General features: G+C 37.8%; 1 protein-coding gene across 26 annotated transcripts in view; it reads right to left on the reverse strand.

The window, feature by feature from the left end:
• The window catches only part of LOC144061055 (neurexin-1a-like), a 236971-nt gene extending 224250 nt beyond the window's left edge, over nucleotides 1–12721 (reverse strand). For all 26 annotated transcript variants that reach the window (XM_077581088.1, XM_077581087.1, XM_077581100.1 and 23 more), the window contains exons 1-2: nucleotides 12550–12721; nucleotides 8776–10018 (exon numbers count right to left, since the gene is read on the reverse strand). In XM_077581088.1, coding sequence (XP_077437214.1) covers nucleotides 8776–9487 — 712 coding nt within the window. In that variant the 5' untranslated portion in view covers nucleotides 9488–10018; nucleotides 12550–12721. The remainder of the gene's footprint in view (nucleotides 1–8775; nucleotides 10019–12549) is intronic.
• Nucleotides 12722–19050: the final 6329 nt, after the last annotated feature.

The following is a 19050-nucleotide window of genomic DNA, read 5'->3' on the forward strand; positions in this document are numbered from 1 at the left end:
TGAAATACTTATTTTCCTCAATAAAAGTCAAATAAATGTTTAAAATTAATATAATGTGATTTCCTGGGATTTTTTTTAATATTCTGTCTCTCACTGTTAAGATGAACCTACCATGAAAATTATAGACCGTTCCTTTCTTTGTAAAGGGTCAAACTCACAAAATCACCAGGGGGTGAAATACTTATTTTCCTCACTGTATATATATACACACAAACCCAATTTTATTGGTCTGCTTTAGAAATGGTTTCTTCTTTGTTTTGTAGAGTTTCATCTGGCAACGGCGGCTGGCACGGTGGTTTGTGTTCACCCACAATGTTTTCTGCAAGTATTGCTGAACCCTTTCTGTGATTTCCCTTACAGTAAGCATTCCTGTTTGCGGTGCAGTGCCGTTTAAGGGCCCGAAGATCATGGGCATCCAGTATGATTTTTTGGCCTTGACCCTTACACACAGAGATTGTTCCAGATTCTCTGAATCTTTAGATGATGTTATTCACTGTAGATGATGATTACTTCAACCTTTTTGCAATTTTTCGCTGGTAAACACCTTTCTGATATTTCTCCACTATCTTTCTGCACAACATTGGAGGAATTGGTGATTCTCTACCCATCTTCGCTTCTGAGAGACACTGCCACACACACACAGCTCTTTTTATACTCCAATCAAGTTGTCAATGGACCACATTAGTGGTAACTGGTCTTCCAGCTGTTTTTTTTATTAGTGCAATTTACTTTTCCAGCCTCTTATTTTCCAACCTGTCTCAACTTTTTTTAGATTTGTTGGGACCATGAAATTTACAATCAACATATTTTCCCCTTAAAATTATACATTTTCTCAGTTAAAATTTTGGACCTGACATCTATGTTCTATTCTGAACAAAATATTGAAATTTGGCACTTCCACATAATTGCATTCAATTTTTATTCACAATTTGTATAGTGTCCCAACTTTTTGGGAATTGGGTTTGTGTATATACGTATATGTTTGCGTGATATGCAGCTAGGACTGTATGTTCTGAGCAGATGGCGTGACAATAGTCCAGCGCCGCGCTGACAATAGTCCATCTTCTCAGAGAGGCAGACCAAACAGATCGAGGGGGATTTCCGAGAGCAGATGTGCTGAAGGACCTTGTCATTCTTTCACATCTTGTGGTTTAGAATGATCCAACAGGATAATGAGAGCAGTTTATACTCTAGTTATTATAACCTTAATCCCAGGATTGCCCAAATCTAGGATAGAGTTAGAAGCAAGGACACTTCTTCTTTGATGCAATAATGGTAATACACTCCCCTGGTGGGAGACTTAAGAAATCAATGTTCAAACTTGTCAGATGTTATATAACAGATCTTGCAACTTTTTGTGTAAGTGATATACGCCATTTGTCACCAAGAATCTTTCTTTGTGAAATGTGCTTAGAAGTAGCTTAAAGAAACCAAAGTCGTGATTTTCATTTCTAATGCGTAACAAATCCCATCTGAAATGCGGCTCTTCTGCTAAAATAATTTAAAGGTAAAATGAAATAAAAAGCACAGAGAGCGTTTAATATAGATTAGCTGTTAGTACTGTTATCATTAAGATACATTCCTCCAGTATACAAAGACACAAAGAGGCGAAACATAAAACAGTTTTGACTTAAGCACTGTTAAAATCAAATTGCTGATTTTAATACTCAACGAGCACTAATTCAATGTAAAATCAGCTAAGCTGCAAAATCTCGCACAGGTGTGACACAAAACCCACACTACAACGGACTATGGGGATTGTACCTCTCCGTTTTACAATTTGACAACCTCAAAGAACTTCAGGGGGAATGTGGAATAAATGATGATTCATGTTTTAACATCAGTATGTTTGCACATTGCAATTATGATTATACATTATGAAATTCCACAATCCAGATGGTTGCAGCAAGCAGAGGCTACTGGTTATTGATTTGTCTACAGGACAATAACATGTCATCCACTATTGTCATTCATTTTTAAAATAATATCTGAAAATTTAGCTAATGTGGAATACTTCCTTACTTTTTTTGCATTTTTAAATTAATAAATTATCCCTAATTATGTAAACCTAAAATGTACTCATCAAGACATACAAGTGGAGGCGTAATTGTATAAATTGTTTTGCAGTGTTTCTCTTTCTTATGGCACATCCACTGTATAATGCATAATTCAACTAATTAAATATTCACATAATGTTATGCTGTAAGAGCCTCAATAAGAAACCGTGTAGTTTAGATATGTATATCAGGTGTTTGTGGGCTCTGTACCAAAATGGAAGCAAAGAAGGAAAAGGCAGAATTGTCAAACATTGTCTAAACACCCTTTGACAGTCACTAGCAATTGAATTTAAACTAGGTAGGAATCCCGCAGGAAATACCTCTAATCTTTTGATCCCAATATCTGTCTTTAGACTCTGAGGCAGTAACGTACTATTAATCTGCTTTTGTCCAAGTGGAGCCACATTTTGGCTTCTAGAAAATGACACCTTCCCAGATATGGATTGCGCTCGAGCAGTGATCGACGCACGTTGTAAGAAGCACTCATTCAAATGAAAAATGCAACTTCCTGTAAGATTCGAGCACTTCTATTTGTGAAGCTGAGTGTGAAGGATTGCATGAGTCACTACGGAAGAATATGGTACGCCAACTTACTGGAGAGACCGCCACTTTGGTGCCGAGGTCAGTTGACAGGGTTAGTAGCACTTCTGGGACTAGGTTAGGTTGCTGTTAATAGGTATTGGTACATTTCCACCAAGCCATACAGCTCAGTTTGCCATTGGATGGCTTGGATCAGGGACGCACTAAGCTTGTGTTTCTGATGCTTAGGCAGGATGTTGAAAGCTGGGGCTGCTATGTAAATACTGTGTCATTTTTTTTAGGGTTCCGTACCATTTGGCATGATTTGTTTTTTCTCTCTATGGGGTGAGATATAAGTATTTTTAAAAATATATATACACTGCATATTTGTATGTACACAGTATTGTATGTATATTAGCCTCAATCAAAATAGGACAAGGTAGGTTCAAATTGATACGGAAATTCATATCTGAGCTTTCGTATCGTCACATACACAACAAAGTCTTCTTTCATTTCATCCATCTGATACATAGTTTTTTGTAACTGTATTTTTTTTATTTCCTTTTTTAACCCAATTACTCTCTTTGCTCTACAGTAGTGACTTAATATACAAATTTAATTTGTCTTGTGACTTGTATCTCAAGTAATTTTTCACAATTGAAATGAACTGACTTTTTTGAATTTTTTTAACTTTGTGACTCAAGAATATTGTAATTTTGAAACATAAAATAATAATATAATTAAATAGAGAGTAAAGAATTTAACCATTTGTGCTTCATGATTAATTCATTGTGGCTCCTTCTTGACTAATATTAATTGTTTTTTACAGAGGATAAAGAATATATGTCTATGACTATTGTTTTTTTTATTCAGCCTACATAAGTTGATGCACCATTTCAAATATGTTTGTATGAGAAGAATAGAAGAAAGATGCCTGTAAAGCTGAGTCATGTTTTGATCATTTTGTTCATTAGTTGTATTTTACAGGAGAAGAATATTGTTCAAGGATCAAAGAAATGTTTTATAACCGTTTTTGAAGAGAAGATGTTCTATTTGATTATCTTACATATATATTTCATGATTTTAGTCAAGTAAATATCTGTTACAAGGTTCGTAGAAAAGAGTAAAAGTAGATCAATGTGATTAAATGCGATAAATTAGGGAAAACTGTATGATCAATGTCACCTCACTTTAGGGCTGGGTGATATGGCCCAAAATTTATATCACGGTATAAACTGCATCCCTTCGCAGTAACGGTATATATCAGGGTATAGAAGTAAGTGTTGTTGTTTTTTTTATATATAAATAATGTGCTTACTGGTTTACATAGTCCTTTATACTGTAGAAGCTAAATGGATTAGAAAAACAATGAAATAATACATTTACTTTGGATTACAACATGTATTGTGCAAATATCAAATCAAAATCAAAAGTCAGCACTCTCTGGTGCAAAATAGTGCAAACAAAAAATATTGTTGATATTTCACTTGAAGATCACAAGGGCATGCACAAGTGGCCATTGTAAACAGCACAAATCGAGGTTTTATATAACACAAAGAGACTGAAATTGTTGCAAATAGTGATGGAAAATGAAGCTTCATGAACCACTTGTGATTATTTATTTACTCTTATTTGTTACGCTGAGCGCGAGCCGTGCATTTTGACGGGACGCGGATAAAATGACATCATCACTATGCCTCATATAATTACATCATCAACATGCGCTACCGCGGTGAGTCGGTGAAGTCAAAATCTCTACCTTCGGCAAAATTTATACCTTAGCCTATATTGAATATACTGTTTATATCGCCCAGCCCTGCTCAACTGCCGTACTAATATGGCATCACCCAACAACATGAACATCTACTGAGAGAACAGTTGGAAAAACAGGTGCCATTGACCTTAAATGCTGCAAATTCAACAATCACACTAATTGGCTCCCTGCTGCAGCCGCACAAGTGAGGGAACGGCAACGTGAAAACACTGCACAATGTAGCCCAGCAGCACTGCAATAACAGCCACAGACAGACAGTCGAGCTCATGAGGCAAGGAAGTGCACTGAGTGACTATTGTGAAAATATATAGCTCCAACTACAGCCCCAGTGCACAAGTTGATTGATGACATTTCCTTTATTGGAAGTAAAGGTTGGTTGAGACTGTGAAATATGACCTGGTCACTGCACACATATGTATGCTTTTACTGTTCAAGGCAGCCTCGACTGGCTCCAACATAAGTCAAAACCCTGCCTATGAATCAGATAATGGACCAAATAAAGTGCTGCATCTTCTTAGTGGAGCTCTCTCATTTATTTATTTATTTATTTATTTACCAGGGCTGATTTATGCTGAGCTAATGTGCAATGAAATGGACAACATCATTTCATCTTATCATGATGAAAATATGGCAATGCATCTATGTTATTTCTCTAATGAGAAACGGGAGCACAGATTCCGCAGCACTAAGCGATAGCTATACAACAATGCATTTAAATAATTGTTCTAACCGATCAAAGGGATTTGTGCAGGCGTAGTCATGCAATGTGCACACTTGTGATTGAGCACGGGAGAGATGACAGTTGTTGTAGCGCAGCCAGTAATCCTTTAATCTGATCAAAGTAATACAGCAGCTTTGAAATGATTTAATGGACAGGTAATGTCTAAATTTCAAGGTATTTTAAGGTTGAATCTGTGCGCTTGCATTAGCTGAGATGAGATGTAGATGGAGGACAACTTTTGTTTGCTTCGCTGACATATTTGGATCTGCCGAGTAAAAATATATTTTCTTTCAATTTGGCTGCTGAATCTAATTCTGATTGACATAATTGTAAATCGCTATTATTCAATATTTGGTTCAAAACGCCAGCTCGCGTCTCAATGTTAAATGAGTGCTGTGAATTTGAATGTATGAATGTACATCCTTTTTTTGCATTTCAGCAGTTGGCTGGTGATAAAGCAAACTGAAATTAATGTTTTGTAACAATACTGTATAGAAGAAAATATGACAGATCAAATTTGTTGAATGCATTCAATAACCTGCATTATTTTGTACAATGTCAGCCTGGGGGAATTTTGGAGAATTGTACGTTTTGCAGTGTTGTGGCTGGATAAGAAGAAAAACAAACACAGATATCTTTTCTGTATTATATGATTCGGAAAAACATATTATTTTCCATGTTATGCACAATCTACTTTTTATAATCATATGCAAACAGTTGGGTTATGGAATTCTTGCCGACCCATCAAATGTGACAAATACCAAATAAATACGTTGTTGGCTGCTTATTTGAGCATCACAGCCCACCTAATTTCCATAATAACCACCCTACACCGAGTTTCTTTGTACATGACTTGGCAGGTAGGCTGGGTGAAGCCACAGCAGGACAACACTGTCGGAAAGTCAAAATCAAAAGGTAAGCAGAGCTGCATTAAGATGAGAATGCTTGGGTAAATTGAAAAGCGTAATTTGGTGGCTTGAAGGTATATATTACTGATTCGGTTTATAATGTTAGAGAAATAAAAAGATAAAATGAAACAAAATATTTGGTATATTACGCAATGATTATTGTTCTGTGTTTTACAGTTTTGCTACTTTATTACATCCATCCATCCATTTTCTTGACCGCTTTTCCTCACAAGGGTTACGGGGGGTGCTGGAGCCTATCCCAGCTGGCTTCGGGCAGTAGGCGGGGTACACCCTGAACTGGTTGCCAGCCAATCGCAGGGCACACAGAGACAAACAACCATACTCACAATCACACCTATGGACAATTTGGAGTGTTCAATTAACCTGCCATGCATGTCTTTGGAATGTGGGAGGAAACCGGAGTACTCGGTGAAAACCCACGCAAGCACGGGGAGAACATGCAAACTCCACCCAGGAAGGCCGAAGCCTGGACTCGATCTCACGTCCTCTGCACTGGGAGGCGGACGTGCTAACCAGTCAGCCACCGTGCTGCTACTTTATTACAGTTTATTGATTTATCTGGCTGTGTATTGATCAATCTGAATTTCAATTTTGTCTCTACAATAGTCTTAAGTAACGTTTTATATATCACCCCTAAATTATGTGCAAATGCATCCTAATGCAAAAAAATCTATTTATAGTACAAAACTACTACCAGAAAAAAATATGATCATATATAATTAATCAATTATATAACCATGCCATTGCCTTGACTTGAAACGTACATAATCTACAGCCCCGTGAATTCATGATGCCATTTCACAAGGTTCACAAATATTGTTGAAGTCAAACATGCAGACTTCATTTTAATGAGTTGTATATGCCTCACTAACTATTGGCAATCCAGTGAGAGCAACTTGGGCTGCAGCTACAGGTCAATCAAATGTGACCTAATGAGCTTATTGTTAACCAAATATTACATGCTCCAATGGGCCTACAGGAAAATTAACATCCAAACATTAAATATAGCTAATGGGAAAATATGTTGAGAATATAAAGCCCTGAAAAGTACCAAGAGAATTGAGGGGCCTCGTACGATCGGTGCACACCGCAAAACAACATTAAATTATCATCAGAGCAATCGGATTGGATGTTACAGGCCATGACATCATGCATCATTGCTTTCTCAATCCAAAAGCTCTCCTTTGACGGTCATGCAAGTCTATTGGATGGAGAAATGAATGTTCATTCTGAACACAATAACATCAAAATGTGTGTTGATATTATGTTTACTAATGAATTTGTTGAATTCATGTTAGTTTTGTAAATGCTTATATTTAAAAGCAAAAGTGCTCTGTGGTTGTTTGACAACGTAACCCGCACACTCCATTATGGATGAATAGTGTTAACAAAACTAATAGGTCTGGGTCCATATAGAGAGGAATCTGTGTTTTATTTTTTCCTGGGTTGGGTTCCATTGAGAAATGATGTTGCTATTGGTGTCAAAAGGTGTCGTAGCCAAAACAATGGTGGGGTATGGGACAGTATTTGGATTCTTGCTCGAGTTATTGTAGACAAACCATTGACAATATCATGACTAAGAATGGGCAAATATCCATACAAGGTATCTGTGCTGATACTTGCCCATGTTTTAATGGGGAAGTCAACTCAAAAATGTTCTTTAGAATATGATGTTCTATGTAGCCTGCTAGTCTAAACACTGTATTCAGATTCATACTGCATTTGTAGAATATGAGTTAAGCATCAAAATCCACACATTTTTATCGATCTCAGGGAGCGGCCATTTTGCCATCTGCTGTCGACAGAAAATGACATCACAGTTGTACCGGGGAAACGACCATTCAACTGTGATGTCATTTTCAGTCGACTGCAAGTGGCAAAATGGCCGCCCTCTGAGAAAGATAAAAACGGGTGGATTTTTCTGATTAACTCATATTCCAAAAACACAATAACAATCAGAATACTGTGTTTAAACTACTAGGGGCTCATACAACATATTGTAAAGAAATGCTTTGGCTTTATTACCTTGTTAAGGTATCGGTACTTGTGGCCATTTTACAATTTAGAATTAATGGCATACACGTCTGACAGATGGCCACTACGATGCAATTTCTGTAGGAATGTGTACAGAAATAGTAAACGGTTTTGCCATTAATTTCATGGAATTTTAAGAAAAATGCTATACAGGGATATACAGTATAGGTCTTTGTTTGAAATTATTTATCATTGATTCTTTTGGAAATTTTACAAAAGTAGTAGTGGTGTGTATTGGTATCGGTATTGGTGTCTACTCAAATTGGTATCAAACATCTCTAATCATGACAATCTTGCACCATCATTTTGTCTAATTTTACGCACTTTACACTATTGTATTTATGAAGAAAATAAAAGTATTTAAGACTACTACTCCATCAGGCTTGTGGTTTTTGCATCTGAGGCAAGCCACTGGAGGGTTAATTTCATAGGTCAACCGATCCCGGCAGACCTGTAGGTTAGGAATGGAAGAAGACCTTTGGGGATGGAGAGCACCAGCATGCTTTCCTAATGAGGCCTAGCAGGAGATCCGCTCATTCCAAACAACAGCAGATCAATGGCACACGTCCCATTACTGGAACAAAACAAATGGCCTTCACTAAGTAGAGGAAGGGATTGTTTCACTTCTCAAAGTATGTTAATCCTGGAGGGAGTTTGAATTTTCAAAAATCACTCCGTGTCTAGAGTGGGGCTTTTGACAGAAGACGTTTTAAGTCAAAACGGATGCAGATGTTTTCTTACCTTCACTGCAGTCCGTTCCTTGGAATCCCGTGTGAGAACAGTCACAGGTTGCTTTGTTGTCGATTAAACTGCACACTCCACCATTTAAGCACATGTTAGCGGCACCGCACAGGTCCTTCATGACCCCTTCACTGTCCACCATGACAGATGCTGTGTTGTTGACCTTTATGTCTGTTATCCAACCGGTGAATGGCGGTTGATCCCTGATGGCGGCGGACGTGAGTCGCAACGCCACCGATCGCAACTCCGGCGGGATCCCGCCCACAAACAAATGGCTGAAAACGGTCATATCCCGTCTTTTGGACTTGACTTCCACCCATTTGATCTCATCGTCCACCATCAGGGTTGTGTTCTTAAAGTTTCTCCTTATGGTGACGGCGTGCCATTGGCTGTCGTTGACCGCCGTGTCGGATATCACCGAGGCGGGCTCGGCACAGAAGATGGAAAAACGAAGGCTGAGTTTCCCGTTGAGTAAGAGGAGTTCCAAAAAGTCGCAAAATCCCTCGTCGTCAAAGTAAACCAGCAGCCCGTGGGAGCTCTTTGTTTTCATGTTGAAGCTCATTTCACTTTCGCAGCACGCGTTCCAAACTGGGAAGCGAGCCCACTGTCCCTGTGCACCTGTAAACTCCAGACAAGTGCCAACTTCTACGTAGCCACAAATGAGCAGCCCGACCCAAATCAAATGGGCACTGTGATGCTTTTGTACAACCATTGTGGGAACACTAATCTATGTGGATTGCTGAATGTATTTATAGGACCTTTCGATTAAGTCATAAGTACTTTGAGCTGACTGTGACAGAGAAGAGGCAGGCAATTAAAGGTCTCATTGTACAACAAACAAATCGAAGCACCAATGTTTGATTTTTAACAGTTAGCACTTATTTCATGGGACAAAAATATTAACACTGCCGGGGTTGTTTGTACCAAAATAATCTGATCTGTTTCAAGGTCCTCTCTGCCATGGCGCTGGAAAGTAAACTAACAGTGCTTCAAACAGCCAAATTGTTTGTGATCATGGAAGAGCTCCTCCTGATGCCAGTTAGAGAATGCACGCTTTCACACGGGTTGAGATTGCAGCCTTAATCTTCATGTTCATGCCAACGTGGTTTTGGCTGGTAACTGCGAGGCTTGTTGTGGGCTTTTCACCCCGCATCCTCTCTAACAAAGTGAAAATAAGCCATATGGAGACACACTGGCTGATGAGCTCGTCAAAAGAGGCAGTCTGTCCGTCCAAGCGAGTTCTCTGCAAAGGAAACAAAATGTCAATACAGCAGCAGTCTTTTACCTTAACTATGTCAACAATTGCCTGTACCTTTAAATAATGCACAATTAGAGAAACAATAAGTTCTCAATATGAGAAACAGGTATTGGTTGACACACAGGTGATAGTAATCATTGAACCAGAAATGGAACTCAAAGCAGCACATGTCTTTGTCCTGGCTGCTCAGTACAAGACATTCAAAGCAACAGTAAATCGAGCCACATTCCAAGAAAGCCATAGCATTCATCACTGTGAATTTGGGATAAACCGATTAATTTCCGGCCATTAATATTCAGCATTTTGATGAATATCGACATCTACCCCCCCCCTTTTTTTTTTATCCTGATGGCCAATAAAAGATCAATTTAAAACTGAGGGAAATACTGTGTTTATTTAAATTGTCTGTTAACTTTATGAGATGTTTAAAAAAATAATAATAATAAATTTAAACTAAGATAAATGAAAATTTAACATTTAAAACAATTTGAAATGGTTTAAAAAAATTATATAGAAAACAATAGGGAGCTATTTACTTGTTTAGCATTTTTAAGACATGTTAATGACACCATTGAAGCTCCCTGAACTTTTTCTTAGAGTTTTAAAACAAAAGATGTCTATTGTCTAAGATTTAAAAAAAAATAACAATAATAAAATAATCAACAATATTTGAAAAGTTGCTCAGTAAAAATATGCTTACAGACATTAAAACAAAGTTAAGAATTGGAGTTTGTATTTTTTTTTAAACATGATGCCAATATCTTCCCTTGGACATCGGCTCCAAATATTGTTTATCGGCCTCATTGACTACTAATGATCAGTATCGGTCCTCTCTACCGTGAATGTCACATATTCCCTCCAAAAAAATTCACTATTCATATGCTGCTTATCGACCAATTTGACGTCATACAGATAAACGAGATAATAAAAAAATCCGCCGATAATAATAAACTTGCCACGCTGGTCAATCTGCTGTGGTTGTGGCTCAAGTTGTGCCCAACTCCTCAACCCCTCCCCTCTCCTATGGTAGTGTCGCATATTTGTGATGTCATAATGAGCGTGACCACATGTTCACAGAAGATGCGTCACGGTGACATTGCAGTCGGCAGTGTGGGCTGTCTTTACTGTGTCTCCCCAAAATTTAACCCTCACAGTTTTTTGTTGCATTTTTAAAACGTGACTGATTTGTTTTTGGCAAACTCAAAATGAGTTAGTGGTTGTCTCTGAAGCAGATATATCAATAAAATTCAATCGACTTCAGCACTCTCTAAATTATTGGTTTATTGGTATCGGTTGAAAATCGCATTATCGTACATCCCTAGTACATAGTGTGAAGATTAAGTGGATTAACATTTGAACAGACGAGTTGTTTAGAAACACAAACAAACTGCCTGATAGAAGTGCCATCACACTGTGGGATTCAGTCTTAAAGAATAAAATTTATATCTCGACTCAATTACTTTTGAGTGACTCTGGAATACTGGGAATTTTCTGCAAGGCAAGAAAAGACAAAAAATAAAAGATATAGGAACGATGTCATGGTATCCCCTCCCAGCTCTTACTAAGCATCCAATCAGCTCTTCCTTAGATCATCCCTTAACAACTCACTGCCGCTAGGGGGCATTTTTACATGGTAATTTTAAGATTGCTAGAGTTTGCTGTGATGTATTAACCCAGCAGTCCTCGATGCGCTGCTCTCTTAGTTATCGTTCACACGTATGATGCAGAAAATAAAATAGATCAAAAAATATAATTGCAAAAAAACAACAACAACAATTAGTAGACTTTTCTTTAATAGATTCACTTTGTGACAATCAAAAAATAATAATTTCTCATGTAGCCAAATTCTCACTGAAAATGTTTACTTCTGCATCACTCTAAAAGCAAGCCTTTTTAAACATAGCGAATGGCGTTGGGAATAAAAAAAAATGTATACTTGAAGAAAAAAGTGCGCCAATGGCTCGCTTTTGTGTAACAAAATACGCGCACTTTGTATTTGCACCAAATTGCTACTTGTAAGATGAAACCATTTAGCGTATCTCAAGAGTCTTATGCACCCACATTCACGGCAACGTGGAGTAAAAACCGTCATAATTCGTTGTGTTTTTGAAAATGGTGTTAACAAGTAAACAGTTAATTCCGATGCTCATCATGCGCGTTTTTTTTTCTTTTTCCCAGAGCGACGGCACACTCAGCATCTCATACCTTTACATCTTGCAGCAGACGACGAGGCTAAGGAGTATTATTTTACATATAAATGTATTTATTTTTGAAATTTTACGCAAGTGTGGAGGGCGGGGGGCAAGAGGGGAATCAAATGTTGCGCTATTATCATCTTCCTTTGCGCTCCGGCGTACACTTGTACCGGACCTAAATAGTTAGCGCAAAAGGAACATGGGGGACGGAGACTGCACCTCTAACACACGTTGGCCATCTCACATCCATCAAATACGTGCGGAAAATACGCGCGAGGAGACTTTCACACTTAAGTCTAGTTAAATTGAGGTGGCATTTACCTTCAACGTGCTTCCTTTCACTGTGTCCTCAGCTTGAAAAAAAAAACACGTAAAAAAAGAGAAATTAAAAACAAAAATGGGGAAAAACAATGAGGTTTCAGCTGAAGAGCAAAAGAGTGAGAATCCAGTTTTAGTGGAGGTGGAGAGGTGCGGCGTGCTTTCCCGGTTGAGCTCATTCGCGGACTGCGAGCTGCCACAGACACAGCGATCCACGTGACTCCCTCGTGCAGGGGAGGGGCTGCATGCAGCACCTTGGACAGCGCCTCGGTGTCCACACACAAACAAGACCATTGAGATACTAACTTCTTATTTCAAAACCTGCACTGCTGAATTACAGTGCAAACACACCTTTCCCAAGGAGACATTTTAACACTTTCGAACACTTTAGCTGCTGGGATAGATAGATAGATAGATAGATAGATAGATAGATAGATAGATAGATAGATAGATAGATAGATAGATAGATAGATAGATAGATAGATAGATAGATAGATAGATAGATAGATAGATAGATAGATAGATAGATAGATAATATGTCAAGCTATAACTCTCTTGAGGAGCGCATATCTCTGCTGACTTAATGCGAAAGGTAGACTACACCCTGGACTGGTCACCAGTCAATATCATGCATGGCACATATTGAGGCAGACAACTATTCACACTCAGCAGAAGTCATGCATCCTGAACGGAAGCCAAGTGAGTGAATCACTATTCTGTGAGGACTATCATAGTGAGAATAGTAAGAAATGGCAAGAACCTAGACAAATTGTAAAGGGGCAGGCTAGGTGGAAATGACAGCACATACTATAAGTGGAACATAAAAATGGACACACCCAAAACTGATATTTAATTGCAGAACTACAAATACACATCTTTCCACATAATGCATAATCCTCGTTGCAACATTAGAGAGGCAGCTGGAAAGACTACACACTTGAATTTATTCGACACTTTGTACGCACCTCAGTAGGTGCTGCTGTTTTGGTTAGTGTTAGAGTTAGCAATGGAGTTTAAATGTGCTCACCACTTCCCCCTTTGAGTGAACATATGGAAAATTTACTTTTTATTGTTTGTATACCATTATTCGGTCTCTGGAGTGCCAGCCCAATCGTCAAACAAGTCAAAAAAATGCAGGGAGCAAAAAGAGCAGGGCAGGGATGCAATCAAAAAGGGGATTTAATTAAGAAAAGGCAAACAAGGTACTTGGCAAAAATAACAAAATCAACAATGTCCAAAAACATAAGTCAAAGCAACAAACCAAACAGGAACACGGCTAGGTGTGACATTGACAATGACAATGACTCGACAAGGACTGAAAGAAAGCAGAGAACTAAAGCCTACCCTTCCAGATGGAAGCAAAGCCGGCTTCGTTTCTCAAACAAATCTCGTACACACAGAAGCATTTCAAGACTTGCGTGTGTCCAAAAGAGGACGCTGAGGACGTTTAACGGCTGTAATGTATATGCCAAGTCTGGAGTGGCGCTGTAGTGCAGCCACAGGGAGTGAACGGAAAGTGTAGAAGAAGAATAAGCAAAGAAGACAAACACTTTTTTTTCTAACTCAATTGCAAACTACAGAACAAAGAAGAAATCTAAATGACTAATGAAATGGATAAAATAACTTCAAACATCACTTTGACCCTATTATTGAATTAATATCAACATTTATAACAATGCAACATGACAAAAGAGTGATCATGTTAGACTCCGTAAGCATCCTTTCTGGTAGAAAGTTTATTCTGCACTTAGGAACAAATTACAAACTTCAGTCAATGGTGATGGCCTTTGAAGTATGTAATTTGTCTGGTTATATTTCAATTAGGCTTAAAAAATGTGTAGTGAGTAGAATTACAGACAGTCAGGAAACACAGACACAGGACACGGTAAGAAAAAAGACCAGAAAATAAATCAACGACGACATGGTCGCATTTTCACAAGAAAACCCCGCATGACTGAGTCGCAAAACCAGGTGGATGCATTTGGAACATTCACAGACCAAAAGAAAGAAAGACCAAAGAAAACCGAGCGGATTTACAAAAACCAAGACCCAAAAATATGGTTAAAAAAATATCCCTGAACCCTAAACAGGGAAAACCTCTGCTCATTCTGGGCGCAAAACAGCTGTGGGTTCTGCATGGTGGGAATCTGGGTTTTTTGCAATTAGTCAAAGACCTCTTTGTGTGGTTTAATAATTCACTGAGTTATTTCAACTTGACAGTTTTGGCCTAAAATGTGTTTTAAATCGTGCTTGAGCCATGATACTCACCCCCCCGCCCCCCGCCCCCTTTTTTAAATTTATTTGTTCTCCATCATTTAACAAAACTGCAAAATCAGAAATAGAAGACAATTTAATCAATTAAGATGATAATTTCATTCCCTGCACTCAGGTCTGCCTCCTTGTCAAACCAAAAACATGTGATTAGTGACTAGTCGACGTCACGCTCTAGGCTCTAAGCAGCATTGTGTAGTAATATATTCAACAAATAAGTTTCTATTTTAGTCCCTCATGATGAGTCACTCTTATTTTAAAATATAGGCTTTTATTCTGTCTTATAGAACTGTGCACTGTCGGCAAGAGTTACTGAATGACACTAGCCGATATTCTCTCAGCACATCGAGGTTTCCCCATCCTTCTACTTCGTACTTTTGAGTTCTGCATGAGTCAAGATGTTTCGGTCAAGTGTTTTCGTTGAGGCCAGCTGAATCCAACCCTGATTTCTGTTGTTACGTTCTATTTTTGTATCGAAAGAGTCTTTGTTTCCCACCTCCTGTGCCTTGTCCGTGTTTGAGTCAAGTAATTCCACACTTCACGTGCCAAAAACCTCATAATGGAGTTGCAGTCTAGTGGTCATTTGTACATTTATTTAAAATACACAAATTCCCATGACACTTGATGAGCCCAAGACATGTGATTATTAATCTTTCTAAAGTAAATCTTTTTTTTTCCAAAAGGTCCTTTTGCAGTCGTAGAAATCATTTTTCTGCTCCTCTTGAAAGCATCCGTATCCCCCACAGATTAAAGCTGATTGAATTTCGAAATGTGTGTCATTACGTTTATTAGATTAGAAGACAGGGAAAAGGACATCGCAAGTCTGAATTTAATTTCCGAGGAATTAATGAATCATACGAGTGTGGTCTGCAAAGAGCCGCTTGCATGTCCAGCTAAAAAGATCTTAGTGATTGTATTGACTCTTATATAATGACCCTGTACAGATGATGCATGAGAAAACCATTAACGTGCCAAAAATCTGATTAAAAGTGAGTTTTTAAAGCTCAAGCAAACTGCCCGGAGCAAATTGCCACTCTCCTTATTGACATTTGATCCAGGGATTATTAGATCAATTGATTTCCCAGTCACATTTTTTTCTCACTTTATATAATACTTGCCAACATGATGGCAATGCACTTAATTTTCTATGGCAATTTAATGAATGGAATTTCGTCACAGTTTGAGTTGGTCATCAATATCACATGATCTTAACTAATAACTTCTTTCTTCTGTATATGCTCTGTATACCTTTGTTAAAAGGTCATAGGATATAGTACATTACACAATGGCCAAATATTAATACAAAACCATGAATTCCACACTTCAAATGTATCAATCACAACACTAGCTTCACATGCTAGGCACAAAGGTAACATAAGATTTACCCACCGCTCTGAATAGTTCTCGACTCAGTCCAAATGACCTTTTTCTATTCCTCCAGAGTCCAATATTTCTGTTCCATGGCAAACAGAAGCATTTTCCCACTATTAACACCATGGATAAGTGGCTTATTTTAAGGTTACACAGTCGTTTAGACTTAGATTTCTTGATGTGTTGAAATGTTCGTATTTATAAATGTAGCTGTGACATTTGAGGAAAATGCCAACATAAACATCGACAGGGCTGTTGTGTTGCTCTATTAGCCAATTCAACACTTGCAAAAGCACAACAATTTACGAAAGTGCTTTAATTTCTGCAATTTGCGTCCAATGGTTTGAAGCGGTTAATTAAGAGTTTTGCAAACATCATCCAAGGCCGCATTTGTCGACACACAAATACAAACATAAGTTTGATCTATCCTTAACTAAATAGTGATCTTGTGAAATCGCCGGAATCACACTTTGAAATCTAAGATTTATTTTCTAAATGTCCCTTGAAAATTAAACATGTCACAAGACCTGTGCCAAAGTTTTTATTATTATTTTTTTTTAACCTAGCAAGATAACATTTTTATAAACATCATCAACAGAATTCAGTAACAAATACAAATAACCTAAGGATTGGGTCAGTAGATCACAAAAGATTACAACACTATTCCCCCTTATTTGTGAAAGATGAAAAAATATATATTTATTCCCCAAGTCATCAGTTGCTCTTTTCCGCACTCTTCTAAATAATAATATCTTCAGTCTGCTTTGCCTTAGAGATGCTAATAACATGTGTAAACTGTAAACACAGCTGCAAACAGCAGTTTACATTCAATATTCTTTTGTTGGTTTGAATGTGTGTGTAGTCCTTGCAAAATTTTAATGAATAACAGATAATTGGGAATTCCTAACGGAAGACTATTGGATTTTTTTTTTTTTAAGATGCATTATATAAATCTAATATTGAAGCATATTTTGCCCATTGTGATTTTTATTTATGTTTTTTGTCTGTGACCCCAAGGTCATGCAGCAAATCTCTCATCCCTATAAACTGGATTTCATCTAAATGTTTTCTACACCTAACTGACGCAGGAGTTTAAAAAAAAAACTACTAAACTTGGCAATGCTCAGGAGAAAAGTGAGACTCAAATGTGGAGATATGGTGTTATAAAAGGTGTGGCCATATCATTGGCGGCTATCTGTAAAATGTATGATAGTGGAATTATATTCATTGAATGCAAGCTAGTGTGAAATGGCCTGATAAAATAGAGCGATGACACACTCGCTGGTCACAAATAGTAATCCAAACATTTAAAGGGAGCTGCTTTCATTGGCTATTGTCACAGAAAGCCTTTTGGGTGAATGTAGACTCAAAATTGAAAAGCGTGCACACAAATAACACATGCACACACATGGATAAACATATTTATGTTTTTATTGTTCATGGATATTTACACTTTAGATTTAGACAGATGGATGGATGGATTGACAGATGATGTCTCACAAGTTTGTCATTCAAATTAAGCAAACAAAAAAAGTGTATTAGTGCTTTTTTAAATACATATAATGGTGTCATGTTATAAACCAACCAGTTCTTTGACCTACACACATTTTACAGTCTGCTTTTGCACTTAATATAAGTAGAAATTACCATTAATTCAGTGCAATGCCATATTATATTTGCTATTTCTTTAGCTGTCATTTTTTCACACAATCTTCACTTCTATGCCCCAATTTACCAGAGCCTAAAGACATGTGTGATCATGATGACTGCAAACTCCTCACTGTTTGAAGCAGTGTAGCCTCAAAGACACAAGCAGGGTGACACACTCTGAATAAGTGATAAATGACCAAACACTGAGCTCAACTGTTCTTGTGTTAAAACGTCTTCTGTTGTTCACTTCATCAAACCATCACCATCATGCATGTTTGACACTATCAAATGAATACATCCATTTAATTTCTTTACCACTTATCCTGTTGAGGGTATTTGAAAGACGCTAACATCAGATACTGAAGCTTCTGTGTAGGTTGGGATGGAGGAAGCTTTTGGTGTGTAGCAGGGCAAACACGTGGAAGTATTTGTAAATGGAAATAAGAAACTTTACAAGCACCTGTACAGCAGAGTGCATAGTGAGACCGCCAAGGACTTGCCGGTCACCCTGAACAGGACTGCATGGCAGTAGTCCTAATTTGATTGGTCAGTGTATGGATAATGATGTAGTGATGTACGGATGGTTGTCTTTGATACTATTGAGTGAAAGGTCGGTTCATGTTGGCGAATAATCTGGCCATGGGAGAGGATGTTATGAATAAAAAGGTATCAGGTATGGAGCCTTGTGGCACACCATGACTGAAGATGGAGTGGATCTGGAGCAATTAATGCATTTTTGGGGGGAATAAGAATACTGATGATTGACAAAAAATTATATCTACCTGTAGTACTTCTTCCCCCTGTCTTAAACATCTACTCAGGATGCTAGCCACCTCTGCAAACGTCAGATACATCCTCAGTTAAACAGATCATTCAATTCAAATTCAAAAGACTTTGGCCATTATTTTAAGGAAGTTGACGATATGGGAATATTATATACTATACATATGGATATATGTGTATATTTGACGCATGATCCCAGAGCTTCAAAAACAAGCAAATAAAACCCACTATCCCAAAATGAAACTCTCCTAACATAAAATCCGAGTTCATCAGTAAAGATGGACGAACCCCCATGGAAATGTTATTTGCCTCCAAAGGAACACTTTCTAACACTAAATCCTGAGTTAACTTGAAATCAATATGCTGCAAAGTTATAAAGTGTAACCCTGAACCTAATATAGCATCAATAATTTGCTGGAAATATTAAAT

This window comes from Vanacampus margaritifer, chromosome 12 (assembly GCF_051991255.1).
Source record: "Vanacampus margaritifer isolate UIUO_Vmar chromosome 12, RoL_Vmar_1.0, whole genome shotgun sequence".
Lineage (NCBI taxonomy): Eukaryota > Metazoa > Chordata > Actinopteri > Syngnathiformes > Syngnathidae > Vanacampus > Vanacampus margaritifer.